We start from the raw sequence: 19,089 nt of genomic DNA, 5'->3' as shown, positions 1-19,089 counted from the left end.
TCCCACTGACTTGTCACTTTAATTTATACTTGTGATGTCACAGAATCTTCATACTAAAAGCGTAACTATGGGCAGTATCATGTTGGGGGGGTGGGGGCACTCGTTAGATGCAAGGGGCGAGAACAGTTGTGATTTAGGAACCAGACCCTAAAGGTAAGATTAGATGCTCCAGCATGCATAATCCAAATAATGCTTTTCAGATGCTTCTGTTCTGCTTCCAACTGCAACAAGACCACACAGCCAAGAACTGGAGAACATCCGTGCTACTTGCTGCAGAACAACAGTTAGGCAAATAAGTTAAATTAATATAATTTATAGAAACGTGCGATTAGCCCTTGTGTGAAAAATCACTCAACAAAAAAATTAACGGTGCTATTCAGAGAGGATTAAATTAAGCACAGTACAGTTACAAAGTAACCAAGGGCCACAACAAACTGTGGCACAGCTGAAAGATTCAAAGTGCTTCACCACCATCCCGACCCTACCCTTTGCAGCTTTCTTCTGAGCAACTACTGCTACAACTGGAAGAAGATAGTAGATAGAGTTGTTCTGCAGCACCTGACACACACGAAAATATTTTATGTTTCAGGCACTTCTGACTTAAGGGCAGAAAATAGTTTTGTTACTGGCAATTATCTCGATTTTATAAAGTAAATAACTTTTACCTCTTCCAGAGCTGAATCACTCCACTATGTGTATATCTACAGCTATACAAAGATACATAGATATATACATACATATTCACTCTGAAGCCCAAGAATTTTAACTAGATCTGTGAGCCAATTCAGCCTTTCTTTAAATCATATTTTTTATGCCTAAAGTCATGCCAGAGTTCAGAGAAATGTTGGCACCTGTTATGACACTTCTGACAGTAGAAGAGATTAGAGAGATAGCATGATATCAAAGCAATTGCAAGCTATTTACCACAGGTTCGAACTCTGGCACTCAGGCCCCTCTAGCCTCATGTGTAAGATGGGATCTTATCCATTTCTGTTAAGATACTAGGCTCACTTCTGGTTTACTCCACTTTTACAGTGCTTTACCCTACTCAAGATCAATTCTGCAATCATTCAGCCCAGTCTGCTACTCTGTTGCAATGTCAAAAGACTCCAACTTTTCCTGACCTCTTGAGTTTTGGGGACTTAGGAGGTTGAGAAGAATTTACTTTAGAGAGTCTTCTTAAGGCAGATTGGATGGTACAGATTAGTTTCAGTCTTTGAGGCATGAATTCACTTTAAACACAGAGTTTCTTCTTCCCTGTCACTTTAACATTTCCACTTGAATGCCACTAAGCTGCAGAATGGTAGACTCTTCCAATAGGTATAAAATAAGGGCTGGGAATTTTATTTTAAATGGGAGTTCTAATCACCAAAACTCAGCTTCCATTTTCTAATTAAAATTCAGATTTTGAGACCTAAACCTTGTACTGTAGAGTCAGCAGCACCTCTTTCCTTCTTGCTTGTTCTAAAGTGCCCTTGAGAAAACAGGAGCATTTTGAAGGCATAACAGAGTGGAAGCTTCTGCTCCAGAGCAAGAATGAAGCAGGCATAATCCACATTTCTAAAAGTAACTGTAGTTACGTTTCTTTAGCCTGGTGAGCGTGGGAATGGTGTTTAAAAAAGATAAAGAGCTTATTTTTCCAGCAGGTTTTTCTTTAAACTCTTAGAGCTCTGTAATAAAATGGGCATTACTAAGAGTGTAGTGTGGTGGTTCTGAGGAAGAAAAAGAGGCAGAAGCTCTTCTTCCACCACTCCCACTCCACCCCCAACCTCCCATCAGTAGGACTGTTAAAGAATTTAACAATCTTCCCCTTCATATTGGGGAAAGCAAAGTTTGGTAAAACAGCACTCACACCCTTGATAAAAATCCCAGCACAGACTGTCTTCCTCTGCTTGACATGAGGCAAAAAGCTGGGGGATATATCTATAACTATTTGCCAGCTATACAGAAAAACATTCCTATCCATTAAATTTAGAGAACCTGAGGTGCAGTTCACATAGGAGCCTTGATAAGTCTCCAGAACGGGAGTACCTGGTCAGGAGTAACTTAGCGAGTAAACCCATTGCTGTAGTTATGAAATTCCTAACACAATGCCTAGGCTAATGAGCATTTGCTTTGGGAAAATATTTAAAAAGCAGAGAAAAGAGAAGGCCAAGTAGCAGATATGCTGGATTGTTGGGTGGCCAACTCCATCACATCCACGTGGAAAGAAGGCTGGCATCAACTGATACATATACTAGAACTAGCAGAGGAGTCATATAAACAAGATATAATGTCGTAAGTTAAAATAAAAGGAGAAAGCTATGGGATGGGGGGAAAAAAAACCCACCAATTCACAACAAGGAAATGAAGTTTATACAAGTATGCAAAATACATGAAAAATGTTTAAATGATTTGTACAATACACTTGGAAGACAGAGGTCTCGGTGCAAAGATGGAAGTGCTGAAATTATTGGATTTCCTTTCCCCCCACCCTCCTGCCTTGGTTAACTGGGATTTATTTGTCTGAACAGCAGCCTTATGCTAAGGGCAGCTAAACTGCAAATACATAATACACCTAGCTGGAAAAACAGAACAATTTTAAATCAAAGTGAATGATTACATTTCCCATTAGTGGCAATCAGAATCTCCATCTGGGCTGGAAAAGAGCTCATGCACTAAGAACAAGAGATGGATCATGGTCACTGGTGGGAAAAAGAAAGCTCCCTGTGCTGCCCCTTTCCACTTCTGCATAGAGGAAAACTTGATGCACTGTGAACACATTAATAAACAGCAGCATTTACTCTGCAGTTTGACTCCTAGGAGACAGCTCTGTAATTTGCTGCTGTCAATAATATATTAACCACAAGGGGGTTGTAATGACATTTCACATTTGGCGCGATATTTTTTTAAAACTGATTTGGGAGAAGGAATTGTATTAGAGGCAAATTCAGATAATGATAATAGACAGCTTCTATACAACCTTCCATTGTATCTTTTACATTTTGAGAGCCACGACACCAGAGGTTAAAACTTTTTGTGGCTCTAATGCAAAAAGTGCATTTATTATGACCTGACTTCAGGAGTCCACTGCCATTCAGCAAATCACTTAAGTACATGCTTAAAGGTAAGAACATGTGCAAATGCTTTGCTGAATTAGAACTCACAGAGGATGTCTCTGTACCTTTATTCTCTGCATAACTGCCAGCATAGAGATTCTTTCTCCTACAGTTCTGTCATCAGTCATCTTGCTAATATATGTCAGGATGAGTTTATAGAGGGGTAAGCCAAATACATGTTCTCATATGGAAGGCTTTGAAACTGATGGAAAACATCCCTAAACAATGAATTAATGCCACCACATGACATGGCTCACCGTTCAGTTACAGAGCACTGGGACACACGGGAGTGAAGACCAGGTGTTGTCCTCCATCTGAGAGTTGCAGGTATCTAATCTAATTTCACTTCTTGAAATGTAATTTTTATACGCTGGTTTTGTTACCATCAGCCAAAGTGTCCCAACCTATGTGCTGGAACTTTCGTTAGATTTCAGATTTCTTCTTTTGCAGTGCCCATTCTATATATAACAGCAAACACTTACAGTGTTGTTCTATTCTGTAAAAGTAACACTTGCTTATTCAACACATCCACACTTCAGTAAGTAATGTGGGTTACACTGCTTTTCTACTCCTGTTAGCTTTGCAGCTATGGGAAGAGGAGAGGGATTCTATTCTGGACCGCATCAACTGCAGTACTTAACTCTGCCCTGTATTACACCTGTGTCCCCCTACAACCTTTTGAGAGTTGCACAGATCTAATGAAGGACCAAATTTGGCCTGCAAAATCTCTATCACTGGTTGTGATGTATGATCAGCGAAGATTTTTGATTTATGAATCCTAGGTTGAGTTCGTGGTACTCGCAGCTAAAAACAACATCTTTTAATTTATAAACTAGCAAATTTGATATGGAAGCTCTTAAGACCTAATAACCACAAGACCACTTTTACAATCTACTTTAATCAGTCATCTCCTGTTCCTGATATAAAATGCAAAAGATGGTGTGGGTTAGATCATCCTACTGTACAACAGAACACCTTCATGTTGGAATGTGTATATTCGAGTTTGTTTTGCTTGGCTGTCTCTAATCTATAAATTGAAGGTAGGCAATAATAGGAGGACAACATTCAGATTGGTGTTAGAAAATTAAATGAGTTTTAGCATTTAAGGGTTGTTTGGTTATTTTGGGGGGGCAGAGAGGGAAAAGATTAACTATAAAAGACATTCTTTTATGTTTTTAAAAGACAATATAAAGCAATATATCACAGCTCTACCTCTGTCCTAATGAAGACTTTTGTCTGGTAAAATGAATCATTAGATGCTGCCTTTTTTGGTGGTGCAGAGGGGGCTCAGCTAACCTTGCCAATTTTATACAGGGGGGAGGGGGAATCTCACACAGACTCATTATGCAGTACAACTTTGTCACTTGCAATGAGGACACAACCATAGCTCAGACTCCTAGTGAAACTGAGCTCTTGTTCAAATTTCTCACATTAAGATTTTTATAAAGTTGGCAAGGTTAGCTGAGCCCCCCTCTGCGCGCGCGCACACACACACACACACACACACACACACACACACACATTTACTTTTGTTGTATTTTCCTAGAAACTGGCACGCCACTGATATGAGTCATATACATTTCCTTGTAATCAGATACTGATGAAAACTATGTGTGTCCTTAAAATATGCTGCAGGCTTCTGCCAGTGAGGATAAGTGGCTCTTGCAATATAAGGTATTGAGTGGCAGTGCAAAATTTGGAGATGATTTATATGGAGAACTTGGGGTCCCTTTGAAGTTCAGGGCACAAACCAGCTGATCTCCTTCCAACAACACATCACAATTAGTGCACCACAATTAAAGAGTAAAGAGATATTTTCCCAAATGGATTGTAATTTCTCCTTTTTAATTAAAACAAAAAAGGATTAAACATTTCTGGGATTTTGTCTTGCAAACACCTTGCTAAACATTTACTGGCTTTGGATTTTATAAAGCTGGATACCTTTAGTACGGGTAGAAACACTCACCTGGGAGAGAGGGCATTCTTTGGCTAATGTGCTCTGATTCATCTCTTTAAGCAGTTCCTTTAAGGCATTGCGGACTGTGGCATGGTTCCACTGCTCTGCTGGCAAGTCTTCCAACTTTGAACAACTGTAAAAACAAAAAGCAGAAGAATAATCAGATGGAAAGATCAGCAGCAAGGATACCTGTTCTCTGCATGCAACAACCATAAATCTTTGGAAAGCCATTCCCATTTTACAGTCCTATGCTCAGACCCTTCTTTTTTTACACCTCTGCTGCCCGCCCCCCACCTCCCAACAAGACATATGCTGCAACTAAGAGAATTACAGTACATGCCAGAAATCCAAGTTAATCCTTCATAAGTGATATAACATGTGTGCCTAGCCATTTCCTTTGGGGCCTGAAGGAGTGCAAAGTGCTCTGCTTAATGCAGGCCACACAAATGACTGGAAAAGGCAGCCTCTTAGGCAGAGGTTGATGCTCTTCCTGAAATAAGAAAACCATATTATACTGTCGTACACAACATGGTTAAACAGTGAGGGACACTCATTCTGGAGGGGCCAGGCTTTGATCGAAAGACAGAATTATGTTCTATGCTGGTCTATATCCTGCCCTTGTCACCCAAGTATCTGAGTGCCTTCCAGCAGCGCCTTACACAACATGATGAAAGTCTGTCATGTGCAGGTCATTCTCTCGGTCATTCTCTCCGCAGGTGGGGAATTGTCTGTGGTTTTGTAGCATTGTGTTTCAGAAAGATTTTGTTTCAGGTGTGTTTGGTTGTTTGGTTTTAAATACACACGCTCTGTGTTTGTATTAGAGAAGGCAAGGTCAAAGAAGTGCGCCCTGCAAGCAGTGGGAAATGTGGGGAGATTTGTGAGGGTCCTTTGTTCCTAGGGGACTTTGTTTTAATCTCAGCCTGATCCATGAAACAGACAAACTTTACCCTTCTGCTAGAAAGTGTTGTTGTGCCTGAGGAATGGAGTTGTTGATCAGAGTCTTCATCTCAGAACTTGAGGCTCTTTTAGATTTGCTGAGCCCAGGCCATTGGGCACCCTGGTGATACAGAGCAAAACCTTAAAGTTGACTTAATAACCTTTGGGAAGCCAATGCAGAGAGTAGAGGATGGGTATGATGTTCTCACAGTAGACTGCGTTGTTGAGAAGATGCACTGCAGCGTTCTGTACTAGCTGGAGTTTCCTAAGGGCTGATGGCTTCCTGCCCAGATATATCGTATTACTGTAGTCCAGCCAAGAGGTGACAAAGGCGTGTGTAATTTGGGCCAGGTCCTCGTCCATCAGGAGGGAAGAGAGGTTCTTAGGCAACTGGAGATAACGGAGTGTTATTCTTAAAAGCTTCTATGTGAGAGATTGGTATCAGAAAAGATCCAAGGATACTCCTAACCTACAGACTGAATTGACCAGTTGTGGGCACATGACTTCAATCAAGGAGACTTGGTCAGAGAGACTTTCCCCTGCCCACCAGCATACCTTCTGCCTTGCTCAGGTTCAGCTTCAGCCTGCTAGTCTCCATCCATGAGCTCATCTCACCAAAGCACTGGGGCACTCTGGTGTCAGGAGTCATAGGTGGTCATAGGTAGTGACGGATAGACAGAGCTGTGTATCACATGCATATTGGTGGTATTTGAATGCATGCTTGTGACATTACCCACAATGCTGTCTGACCAAGTCATCTAGTTGCTGCATGTAGATGTTGAAAAGGACTGGAGAGAGAATTGATCCTTGTGGGACTCCACAGATGAGGGGTTTAGTGGTAGAGGTGCAATTTCCCATCCTTACTCATTGGATGTGCTCCTCCAAGAAGGTCTCAGACCATTTTAACACATTACCCAGGACTCCTGACACCTCTCAATATCTTATGGGCAACAGTGTCAAATGTTTCACCTTCCTCTATAGCATGGGGCACAAGTCACTTGCTGGTGGATTCTCTGTACCTTGAAGTCTTAACTCAAATATAGGTAAGGGGACTATTATAGGAGTGGGTGGGCGAGGTTCTGTGGCCTGCGTTGTGCAGGAGGTCAGATTAGATGATCATATTGGTCCCTTCTGACCTTAAAGTCTATGAGTCTATGAGTGTCAGAGAGGTCAAGGAGGATGAGAATGGATGTCTGCCCACCATTCCTTGATGGCAGGAGATCATCCATCAGTGGCACTAAAGCTGTTTCCATACCATGGCCTCGCCTGAATCCAGTTTATGCCTGGCGTAGTAGATAAGCTTTAATTAGATGAGTTTGTAACTGGCGCCTGTGGCTAGCTTCTCTGTGAGCTTACTGAGTAACACAGAAGGTTTTACACTGAGCAACAGTTGGCCAGAACTGAGGTATTAAGAGGGTTGGTTTCTTCAGTGTCAGTCTCACTACTGCCCATTTGAATCAGGAAAAGAAGGTTTCCTTCCCTGATTTAAATGTTGGCTATTTCAGTCATCAGTGACGTCAGTTGCTCATGACTTTTTTCCTTCAGCCAGGAAGAGCATGTGTCAGATTCATAGTTGTTGGGTGGATATTCATTTAGGGTGTTTAGTGCTTCTTAAGGAGAAAAATATTGCCATTAATTAAGCCAGTGAGGCTGAAAAGTATGCAGCGCCATAAGTTTCAAAGTACTAGACAGCCCCAGTGCAATGCATAGGGATCAACCTGGCCATGCAGTGCCAACTTCATACACGCACACAAAGTGCAGCAAGATCCTCTGCTGTTTTGCAGGAGGTTTTTGCAATGGGATTTAATTGATAGTGCTCGGATACAACAGCCATGAGACTCATAATTATGATAAAGTTAGCATGAAAATTTTTGTATGGGAAAGTCATTCCCGAATTGTCCACTATTTCTAACTCCTTTCTGCAAAGCATCCAGATCACTGGACTATGGTAGATGGGCCAATTTTCTGATCTAGTGAGGTAAATCCTAGGTTTACCACAATTTCTTAAGAACTTGGTGGATGCTTTGCTGAGGCCATTTGGAGAATTCTCCACCCTTTTCAGTGAACAGCCCAGTAGCCTCCAATTGATGCTTCTTTAAATGGCCAGGAGGGAGAAAGAGAAAAAAAATAAAATAAAAAGAGTTTGCAGAATTTTCAGACAGAAGCTACCACTTTGTCCATCCGTGTTCAAGTGAAGGCAATAGTTTAAATTACCAGAGGGAGCAGTAGAGGCAGGGTCGCTCCCTACCCACAACTCTGTTAGGATTACAACTGGAGACCAAAGAGAAGGCAACAAGCTCTCTCGGCCTTTCTGTGTGAGCCACAGTTAGCAGAAAGTCTAGACCCTAACCCAAATCCTGGAAACAGATGAGGTGTTTATTTTTCACATACAACGTGCTAAACATTTAATCGGGCCTCGAGGACCCATTAAATTAGGAGTTGTGGAAAGTTTCCCTTTAAAGGCTCCAGATCTCCAATGATTGATGGAGTTCCCCCACCCACCTACCCATCCGCCCCCACCACACCACCGCTTTACTGCTTCAAAAAATGAAATGTAAAAACAATTGGAAGGTTTACCGAGAGAGCTGCCTCGTGAAGCACCTTTCCCTTCATTTTCCTTTTCATTTCATCAAAAGCCCAGAAATTAATGAAGACAGGATGTGCTAATCTCTGTAGTAATGCTGTGATCAACGGAGCAGCTCAGAGAATAGAGGAGGACAGATGTTCAGAAACACCCACCTTTGTAATTGGATTTTCAATGTCACAACATGATAGACATCTTGCAGGATGTCGGCTACTGTCGCATCTGGTGCATCGGTCACATAGCTGAGGGGGAGAGGGTTCCACCTCCCAAGTTTGATTATTCCTGGAAAGAAAAATAGAATACACATCTATCAGCTGTTTATGAAACCTTTTGGTTAGTTGCTTGGCCAGGGTGTTAAGACCTGCCCTGAGATTCATTGCAATCCTGAACACAAAGCTATTTTTTTCTGAAAATTGAGCCTAACTAAGTGGAGGGGAAGGAATATATTTTAAATTGTTAACAGAGAGCTGTTTACATATTCCTGTTTCCTGAATTATTATAGAGAAGCAAAGGATGCTTCCCCCCCCCCCACGCAGCATCACCTCTCCTCATCCCACTAAAGCCTGCACTTTCTAAGTTAAGACAAGCTTTAAATACCCTGCACTCCTGATTTCAAAGCCTGCAAAACCCTTAAGTAAATAAAAGATTTGGTTTTGAATTGAACAAAAAAATTCCTGTGTGTGGGCTCAGCACACAGTTACATCCTGACTGTGGTGCGATTCCCAGTACAAATAGCATTTGAAATCGATGAAGTAGTTAGAGTTCACTCCCAGATATGAGTTTCACCAGGCAGATGGTTGCTTTCTTTGGCAAAAAGCAACAGCTCTGTACTTGACCACAGATTGAAAATAGCGCAGTTGTCTTTTAGGTCCCTTTTTATACTTCTGGCTGCTCCTTCAGTAACAGCAGCAACACCCTTCCTAGATAGGCTTGCTGCAAGAGATCGTGAATTTGCACGTGATAGTGTAAACTCTTTAGCGCGGGAACCTTCCCATCTTTTAAATGCTCATATAGTGCCTAGCAAAACTTGGGCACTATCAGAAACAATTGCTAATTATTAGTAAGGATGAACTTCCAGGAAAGCATAGAAAACAGGGAGACTTTAGAAATATAGTGAGGCACAGTGCTGCCACAGTGGGCAGATGTTGTACTATCAAAACTGCTGTTCTGCTTCACTCCATCTCCTCAGCTATATTCCTGGCTTCCTCTTTGTTCAATCTGCTTATCTTCTATGGGCCAAATCTTTCAAGGTACTGACTTGCTCTCACTTAAACTGATGATGCTCGGGAACTGGTCCTTGGCCTGTTCACACACACACAAGGCTCCAGAAGAAATCAACAAGGCAGTCTGCAAACATTTCCACAAGCAACACAGAGGTGACTCTTCACACCTTTGTCACATGGTGACACCGCATTGTTTGTACATCTGTCTGCAAGCTCTCAGTCATTCAACAACAGTGTTTCTAAACAGAAATGACAACCCTGCCTATCAAGAAAATTCATCGGGAATCTTCTAGAGTAATATCATGACACCAAAATCAACACAGTTCCCCACATGCAGCATTTTAGCCGAATCTAAATTTTGAAGTCACCTATAGTTGCACCTAGACTTACCAAAGCCTCTGTAAAGAAAGAGAATGGTTATGAGACGGCAATTCAATGGCTTTGTGAAAATGGTAGCACAAGAGTCTTCCTTACCCCGTGAGAAATTTGGTGCAGTGCTAATACTATGGTAACATTTTTTCTATTTCTGCACAACACTGGTAGGATAATTTTGGTACAACTACAGTACTCTTCCCACTTGTAGCATTTCAATATGTGCATATAGATTTCTTGGGAAAGATTTCTGAAATTGGTACACAGTGTATTCCATTATCACACTGTCATAGAGAGAGAAGCTGGAGTAAACCTGGGTTACCTTTACTAGTTCAAAGTCTCAGTGTGATACTCTGGTATAGACTCGATAGCATTTCAAGAGTATGTTATGAAGCTTTTGGTAAGGGTAGATCTCGTGCAAGACAAACAAAGTTAATAATTGTTGCTTGACATCATGTGCTTGAAAGTGGGGCATACACAGAACAAAAACATTTAAATGATGCACTGTTTCAGTATTCAGATTTAACAATCTGGTGCTGAATATGCTGCAGTATAAATAGTGCCTGGACTCAGATCCAGTAAAGCAACACACAGCGCTCATTCACAGTACCGTATGTCTCCAGAGCTGGCTCCTCAAGCCATATTCCATTTGCCAAGAAAAGCTGTTTTTCTGAAGGGGATAGTTTACTTAATGTTATCTCTGGTGACAATGAGAGTGCATATAGTACAGCATACATTAGTCATGAAATGAGCATCAAGGGTCCACAAAGTGAAACACATGCTAGTGAAACACATTTTTGTTGCCAATTTCCCTTGTCCCTTCTACTATGTAATAATTTAAAGCAAAATCACCTGAAAAATCCAGAAATCTATACCAGCTTTGCAGAACACTGGCCTTCCTATTTTTAATCACTCCAAGTTTCCATATAAACTGGAAAAAAAAGCATCATGTGCCTCATACGTCGCATCTAAATTGATCACATTTTACAAAAGGCTTTCTTCTTCATTCAGTTACAGGAAGCTCTGTGAGATAACACCGTCTCCGAGTGTTTAGTGCTGGCCATGCTGGAGTGAGACAAAGAGGCGGTAGAGATCCCTGGAGTTAGTGAGGAGTTGTCCCAACCTGGGAAACTTCAAAGCAAAACCATAGGGCAAAGCATCATGGGAAATGCTATGCAAATTGCTTAACAGAAAATGTCTGCTATTACTGGTAATTAGGTAGATTTTCTATCCTTCTCTGCAGTTGGAAAGGAAACTGTTTTGGCTGGAATTAGACAAACACAGGTGTTACCATAATGCCTCTGCACGTTAACACCTACTGTGATTCCTTTACACCTTGTTACAGCACTGCTGATGCACACTATTTTTTCAGCTGGTGTGATGACGGGTGATTTTTTTTATTTTATTTTTTTTAAAGAAAAAAAAAAAAGCGAGTTAGTCCATAGGATAGCCAGAAACTATGATTTCCATCCAGCTCTTCAGCAGGCTCCATAGGTGGTTTCGTTCATGGCACCGTAGCTGCATTTAAGGCATCTGTTGGGCTGCCGATAGGATGTTGGAGCCAACTTGTTTAAGCATGCCTGTTCTCAGTGTAATAGTATTGTTTCCTCCAAATAACTTTCCATCAGGATTTGAGCAGTACATACAGTCATAGTTTGGCTAAAGGAGGTTCCCTTCTCATCTGTTACCATCGAGATGTTTTTAATGCAACATTCATCATGATAGGTGAATGCCACGATAGCTAGGCAGCATCTCCCTAGATATATACCGTAGTGGCCTCATTTCCAATGTTTAAGGCTGAGGTCTTTAATTATGCAACTTCACTCGTATCGTATAGAGTTTTTATCTTGTACTGAGCCCTAAGGTTATGTCCACATTCTATCAGACCCCTGCAACAGGCCTGAGTCAGCTGACTGGGGCTAATGAAGCTCAGGTTCCAAGGCTATAAAATTGCAGTGTAGATGTTTGGGCTCAGGCTGGAGACTGAGGTTTGGGACCCCGCAAGACAGGAGGGTCCCAGAACCCGGGCTTCAGCCTGAGCCTGAATGTCTACAACACAATTTTACAGCCCTGCAGCTTGAGCCCGAGAAGCCCGAGCCAATTGACAAGGACCAGCCAGGAGTGTGTTTAATTGCAGTGTAGACATTCCCTACGAGACTTGGAGAGAGTGTGAGAATGAGTGAGGCACTTTATAAATGGATTACTGAACAAATACTCTATTTTAAACAGGAACAGTATTCCGCCTTCATTAAGGCCTTATCTACACTAGCACTTTTTCTGGCAAAACTTTTGTTGCTCAGGGCTGTGGAAAAAAAATCCCCTTGAGAAACAAGTTTTGCTGGCATAAGCGCTTGTGTGGACAGTGCTATGTCGGTAGGAGACGCTCTCCCGCCAACATATCTATCACCACTCGCTGAGCAGGTTTTATTGCATCAGCGGGAGAACTCTCACGTCGACATAACATGGCTACACAAGCGCTCTTACAGTGCGACAGCTGTACCGATACAACTATGCCACTGTAAGTTTTAAGTGTAAGACTAGCCCTAATACTGTTTGAGGAAGAGATGCAGCAGAGCTCTCAAGAAATCTGTAGGCAGATCCTTTTAGGACTTCACAACCTTTTTCCATTCACTAATTCAATCACTCTTTCACAAACCAATGACCCCTTTGGGGCTTTTTTTGTAGCGAGTTGGCAAACAGTGCACAAACTCTAATTGCCAGGAGTTTATTCACTAAGCCACTACGTCAAGCTGAGGAGATTTTGAGGCCGTGTCTACACAGAGAAACCACCTGTGTGCCAGAACAACCTTCAAAAACTGATCTTGAAATGGTTGGGTGTGAAACAGCCAGCTACAGGGGAGGTGGAGGAGAGGAGAGGAGAGAAAGAAAGATCTTTTAAATGGTTTTGTTTGAAGAAAAGCTTTCAGCAACTCTTTTTAAGATGTTATTCTCCCTCTACTCTGTTTAGCTCAAATGTGTTATCTGGATCTATTTTCAAGATTAGCTCCTGAAAACCATTTCCCTCTATAGACAGGCCCTCTTACAATTTTGATTTTCAAAAATGTTGCTGTCTTTCACATGAACAAGGTTCATTACTGATCAAAGGATATGCAGCCGTTTTAAATTTGTACATCTCCTTTCACTCAGAAAAATCCCAAAGTACTTTAAAACTGTATACATCAAGCACCACTGAAAACCACTTGTAGAGGAGGGGGTGCAATTCAAATGACCCTCAGTGGATGGAGTGGAAATCTTGGCCAGACACTTGGAGGGTGACAAGCATGCTTAGCGAAAGCATCACAAGAACTTTAATGAGCTCAGTTTTTAAGGTCTCATCCAAAAGATTCACACTCAAATAAATGCCATGGATTTCAATGTATTTAATTCACAAGAAAATGAAGGGCTGACTCAATGCTATTAGGATTTGAACCTGTGAATGTGTCTAGATGTTTCAAAACTGCATCTTAAATCACTAAACCACCTTTCTAGCTATAGCTTTTCTAGATCATTAACAGAATGAGGGCCAGACCCAGCAATCCTCATTTATGTGAATAGTCCTTACTTTATGTAAGTACTGTCACTGAAGTGAATAGAACTACTCAAGTAAGCCAGGATTATGTATGTGAGTATTGCAGGATCAAACCTTTAAAACTGGATTACTTCCAAATTTCATTCACAACCAAACAGAATGTACAGATTACACCAGAACATGGCCTATTGTTAATTGCTTCCTTCACCTCTACCACATTTATTCCCAATTCCACCTTTTACAGACTCACGACATACCTGAACAATATTTTTTAAACGTATTTGTATTAAGTTTGCAAGGGATTAATGTAAACTATTTTAAAAGTTTTATATGCCAAGACAGAGAGTAAATTGTATGGGTCAAATTAAGAGTATTTTAGAAGCTCAGGTTCATTCCCCCAACCCTATATTTTACAGGTACACAATGAAAATTCAGCAATACTTCCCCAAAAAAGTGAACGAAGGCAAAGAATTCAGTATTCCTTGGTTAAAATAAAATTAAAAAATTGATCAGAAAGAAGAATTCTGGTTAACGAACACTGTAAAGGACACTATTGATCAATACTAACTGTGCATTTTAGCAGATGCACAACAGCAGTGTTGATGTAGATGTGTCGATCCCAGGATATTGGAGACACAAGGTGGGTGAGGTAAATTATCTTTAATAGACCAACCTCTGTGGGTCAGAGATAAACTTTCAAGTTACACAGAGCTCTCCTCTTCCCATCCTGAGGAAGAGCTCTGCATAGCTCAAAAAGCTTGTCTCTCTCACCAACAGAAGTGGGTTCAATAAAAGATAGTATCTTACCCACCTTGTCTCACTAAACCTTTGCTGAAGACACTGATAGATTCTTGTGATACTGATTGCCTCTGTTTACCCTCTTCAGAGTGGTCTTGTCCTTATGCTATGGCATGTATTTTACTGTTGCTCAGATGTACTTTGTTAAAGAAATTAAAAGCTGCCTGTCCTTTATAACAAGTACATAGAATTACTTATCCATATATCAGTTCACAGGAAATCACTATCCTACAGCATATAACAACTCAGCCTGCATGTCTAACTTGCGGCCTGGCTATAGCATATCATCAAAGCATAGCTGAATAAAAGCTATTGTAGTTACTATTGTTAAACTGATGCAGGGAATGATTTTTCAAGGAGAAAGCGAACAATGAGGCACATTTTTTTTAAACTGATTGCATTAATTTTTTATTTATATTATTGAGCTGCTTTTTCAAGCTTTTATACCACTGTAACAGATTTTGTATTGCACTTGGAGCTTCTTATATGGGGGCCTACATTTTTCTATTGAATTTTAATCAGTGACATATTGAAGTGAGAATAGATGGAAAAAATAATCCTCCTTTGCACTTCCAAAACGCCTTTCATCTGAGGATCCCAAAGCACTTTAAAAAACATTAATTAATTAAGCTTCATAACGTCCCTATGAGGCAAGCAGCATTATCCCTTTGACACACTAATGATTTAGTGACTGAAAGCACACAATAAACATAATCCTATGTTTATGCCAATACAAAAGAACAGCCCCCCACTTCAGATCATAATAAATAATGCAGTGAGAGAACAGGAATAAACTCTGCAATTATGTTGTGATGTACACATCCACAAATCAACAGGAACACCCACACCACTTGAATGATTAACACTCCATCCCAGTTGACTAGACATGTACAACTTCAGATTGTGAACAAAAGGGTGACCTTCACTTGAAAGGACTGTAGTTGGCACGAGCTTTATCTTAGCTTTGGGGGCGAAAGTGTTCTTTTTTTGTTGTCCCCCCCTCCCACCCCCCCGATTACTGATGACTTTTTAAAACTATGCACACAACAATATGCATGATTAAGTGGAAGTCTATGACTGGTCCTTTCTGGCCTTAACAATCTACATTAATGTGACTGTTTTATATATATGCAATTATATAAAATTATATATATATTCGTAGAAAAAACTGTCAATAGAAGATCATTAGTGTTAGGGATGAAAATAGCTTTGATATATGGCCCTCTCTTTGGGCTTTTAATTTTTTGAGAGCTAGTTTTGCTCATTCCCCTTCTCCTGAATACACGGTATTGAAATATTTGACTTGAATAACATACTGAACTTTCTGATGCCTTGTAATTCTATATAGGGGCTTAATATGTTGTTGTATAGAGATTTTGTCTCGTGTAATAGATGCTGCTTCACATTTGGGAAACGTTATGTTAGAACCCTGACTTTTATTAGATTAATTTAATATAGTCACTAAGTAACTAGTCTAAATTAATAAAGACCCTATTGAAAAAAAAGAGAACAGAATTATTCTGCAAATTCAATAAAACTTTCTGAAGCTGGTTATTTTAGAAGCCTTTATTTAATTTTCAAAACTCCCATTCTTTTTGAAAAACTGCCAAAATATTGGTCAGGATATGGAAAAAAAAACATGTCTGATGTTCAGTTATTTATTTCGTGAGATTGTTATTTAAACTGTTCTACAAGGGAACACAAGAAATGGTGGATTGCTGAAATATCTGTTCGGGTTTTTTAGTATGTCAGTTTCTCCTGTTTATAAAAGTATTTACTTAGCATGATATTTTCCTTTACGATTTCTGAGATAAGCTTGCTGCCTGGGACTAAGGTGAAGGCCTGTAAAAATGAGAAACAAATGCCTTTCTCTCTCATTTCTTTTGTGTGAGACAGAGAAAACTTTTTCTCTAAAACACCATGTCCAAGGCATCAAACAAAGATCTTTCAAATAATCAAAAAGCGTGATGAACAATCTACTGTTATCATATTATACTGATATTAGCAGATGCCTTTCATAACTCACATTAGCTCTGTGCCTCAACTTCCTTCCTAAGGGAAGGAGCTACACTCAATGACAGCCTAAAGAATATGCTTGCCTCTCATATCTTGCACCTGTAGAATGCAACCAGATTTGTTTCCACCCATACTTTTCAGCTCCTCAGTGTTTAGGGGATTGTCGGTCACAGAGTGCTGCACTAGTGTAATACCCATTAAGTACAATGTTCCTTAGTTTCACAGCTGTCTTTTGGGCACTCTCTGTTTTCTACATTTAGGGTCTTTCAGGCCTGGCCCTGGGAAAGGCTGATTTCCCTCAGCTCTGAATAATGGGTACAAAAAGATGTACAGCACCTCTCAGAGTCAGGGCCTCCTGGGAGCAGTGAGTGCCGAGCACCTTTGAAAAATCAAGCTATTAGTATCCAAACTCATCATATCTTTTGTTCAGAGAATTTTCTTTAAAGACTGTCATGTGCAGAGACCCAGACTGCCATTTAATAACAATTCCCGATGGTCGTGCTTTGGAGTATTTCACTCAGTCAACACATTACTGGGACACAACGCTGGTTTCTTCCCCTTCATATTATATGATAGCAGTTTCTTTAATAGAAACACACCAGCAATATGATGCCCAGAAGGCCCCATGTTAGTTATATTCTGCCCTCAATGTTACCCATGCAAAGCTAACAACCTGTAAGGAGCAGCCTGGGTATAAACAACGGCAGAATTTTGCCCTAACCTTTTTATTTTTATCTTCAACTGTTTACTGTCAACATGATGAAGAATACAATTAAAACAATGTGGCTATCCCTCCCTCTTACATTCCGGGGAGCATGGGATCCTGAATGTTCAACCTTTGAGATCTTCAAAGGTCCGAGCACCCAAAGCCTTGGAAAAGTCCTTTTTTTCGATTTTACAATTTGTTATTTAGAAGGACAGAGATAGCAGAGAATTTTTCCCTCTCCCTTTTTTTTGGGGGGGAAAGAAGAAATTCCTGATTTAAAAAAAATTCTAGATGCTTTCCAAGAGCCCCAAATAATTCCCTCATCTATACTGCCCAATGCAATCTCACACCCAAAAATCTCATATAGAAAAGAGAGTAAATGCACTAACATTGTACAGCAGCTTAATATTTCTAAACGTGTTTTTTAATTATATAAATGAGCATTACTAATAGGCATTGTGTAGGCCAATAGGTTAAAATCAAACCTACTGACATTGTTTTGACTCCTTTAGGACAGCTATATTAATATGAATCCAAAATACCCTGCCTGATCACAACAGTAGAACTGTACAGAGGGGAGAAAGCAAGGCCAAGATTGCAGAGATAAAATACCAGAATATCTTTCTATAGAAGCAGGCAGAAGTATAAGAATTCAGCAGCCCCCAGTTCTTGAGAATAAGATGACATACAAGTGTCAGGAAGAAGATCGTAAAAGGAAACCTACTTTTATACACAGGTGAAAATTTATGTAGGTTGATGGTATCCCTTTAAAAGCAAAATACAAAGGAGAAGATAGAGGTGGACTGTGACATGTTCCCCCCCCCTTTTTTGGGGGGGGGGGGGGCTCTTCTTCATGATGTAAAAAGGTAGTCTAACAGTTCTTCACAACATTTTTTCCCTTGCTCCCCCACCCCACACTTTAAAAAAAAAAAAAAACACTAAAAATTCAGGTTTGTTTCTTCTGGGAGGTTATATGAACTACCAGAAAGTTGGTAGAGTGGTGTCATAAGGAAGAGAAACATAACCAAGGAAGAGAATCATGAACAATTGAGAGTGGAAGGAGGTAGTTGGTTTTTGTTTTATTGTTTTTGCCCAATTGCTTAGAATTATGACTGTTTCCACCTATTTAACTCCTGACACACAGCTGGGGAAATGTTCTTTTTGCTCCCCCACTTCAATTAAGATCTGAATCCACTATGAGACCTTCAGTGAACTTGAGAAAACTTAAAGTACCTAATATTTGCAGTTAAAAACAAAACAAAAATGGGCAGGTTTTGTTTGTTTGTTTGTTTGTTTTTGTTTTTTTTAAGTCTTCAGGCCTTCCTCATACCCTACAGAGAAGCAAAAACAAAGGGCATAAACCCACTTTTCCTTTGCAGAATGATTAGAATTAGAGAGATACATAGAATCAAATCCTTTAAACGTTCAGTATTTCTTTTCAAAATATTGTTAAATTGATCCTGTTGTCAGAATTCCAGCTTCCACCAATTTGAAAGTATTTAAAGCTTTCAGAAATGTAACGATAAGTTCAATATTGACTCTGGGGGCTGGTTTTTCCTTTATTAAATCCCACTTTAAAAATGGCTCATGCTCAGATTCCTCCCCTCCCCACTTTTCTTCCAAGGAACAGCAAAATACTTCCAAATTTAGGATAACTGTAAATAAAGTTCTGCTGGTTATTGGGCTAAACTACACTGGGTGTCATATCAATCAAAAACAAAAAGAGGTGACTTAATGAAACCAGTAATTGTACCCAACATCACAAAAAGCAGCTTCCAGTTAAACTGCAGGTGCACTCACACTACACTGCAATGAGCCCAGATTTTGTGTCTTGGCCCATTTCCTCTCAGCATTGCCTTTATCTTTTCCA

The 19,089-nt window shown here is 40.2% G+C and overlaps 1 protein-coding gene across 3 annotated transcripts in view; it reads right to left on the bottom strand.

Moving 5' to 3' along the window:
• The window catches only part of SATB2 (SATB homeobox 2), a 150,230-nt gene that overhangs the window by 84,747 nt on the left and 46,394 nt on the right, over window positions 1-19,089 (bottom strand). For all 3 annotated transcript variants that reach the window (XM_067548963.1, XM_067548961.1, XM_067548962.1), the window contains 2 exons: window positions 8,731-8,857; window positions 5,065-5,188 (listed from right to left, as the gene is read on the bottom strand). In XM_067548963.1, the coding sequence (XP_067405064.1) occupies window positions 5,065-5,188; window positions 8,731-8,857 (251 nt within the window). The remainder of the gene's footprint in view (window positions 1-5,064; window positions 5,189-8,730; window positions 8,858-19,089) is intronic.

Source organism: Emydura macquarii, unplaced genomic scaffold (assembly GCF_026122565.2).
Source record: "Emydura macquarii macquarii isolate MOO-44397 ecotype Brisbane River unplaced genomic scaffold, CSIRO-AGI_Emac_v2 contig_1253, whole genome shotgun sequence".
Classification (NCBI taxonomy): domain Eukaryota; kingdom Metazoa; phylum Chordata; order Testudines; family Chelidae; genus Emydura; species Emydura macquarii.
The sequence above is the reverse complement of the archived record's forward strand: the minus strand, read 5'-3'. Positions and strand labels throughout refer to the sequence as shown.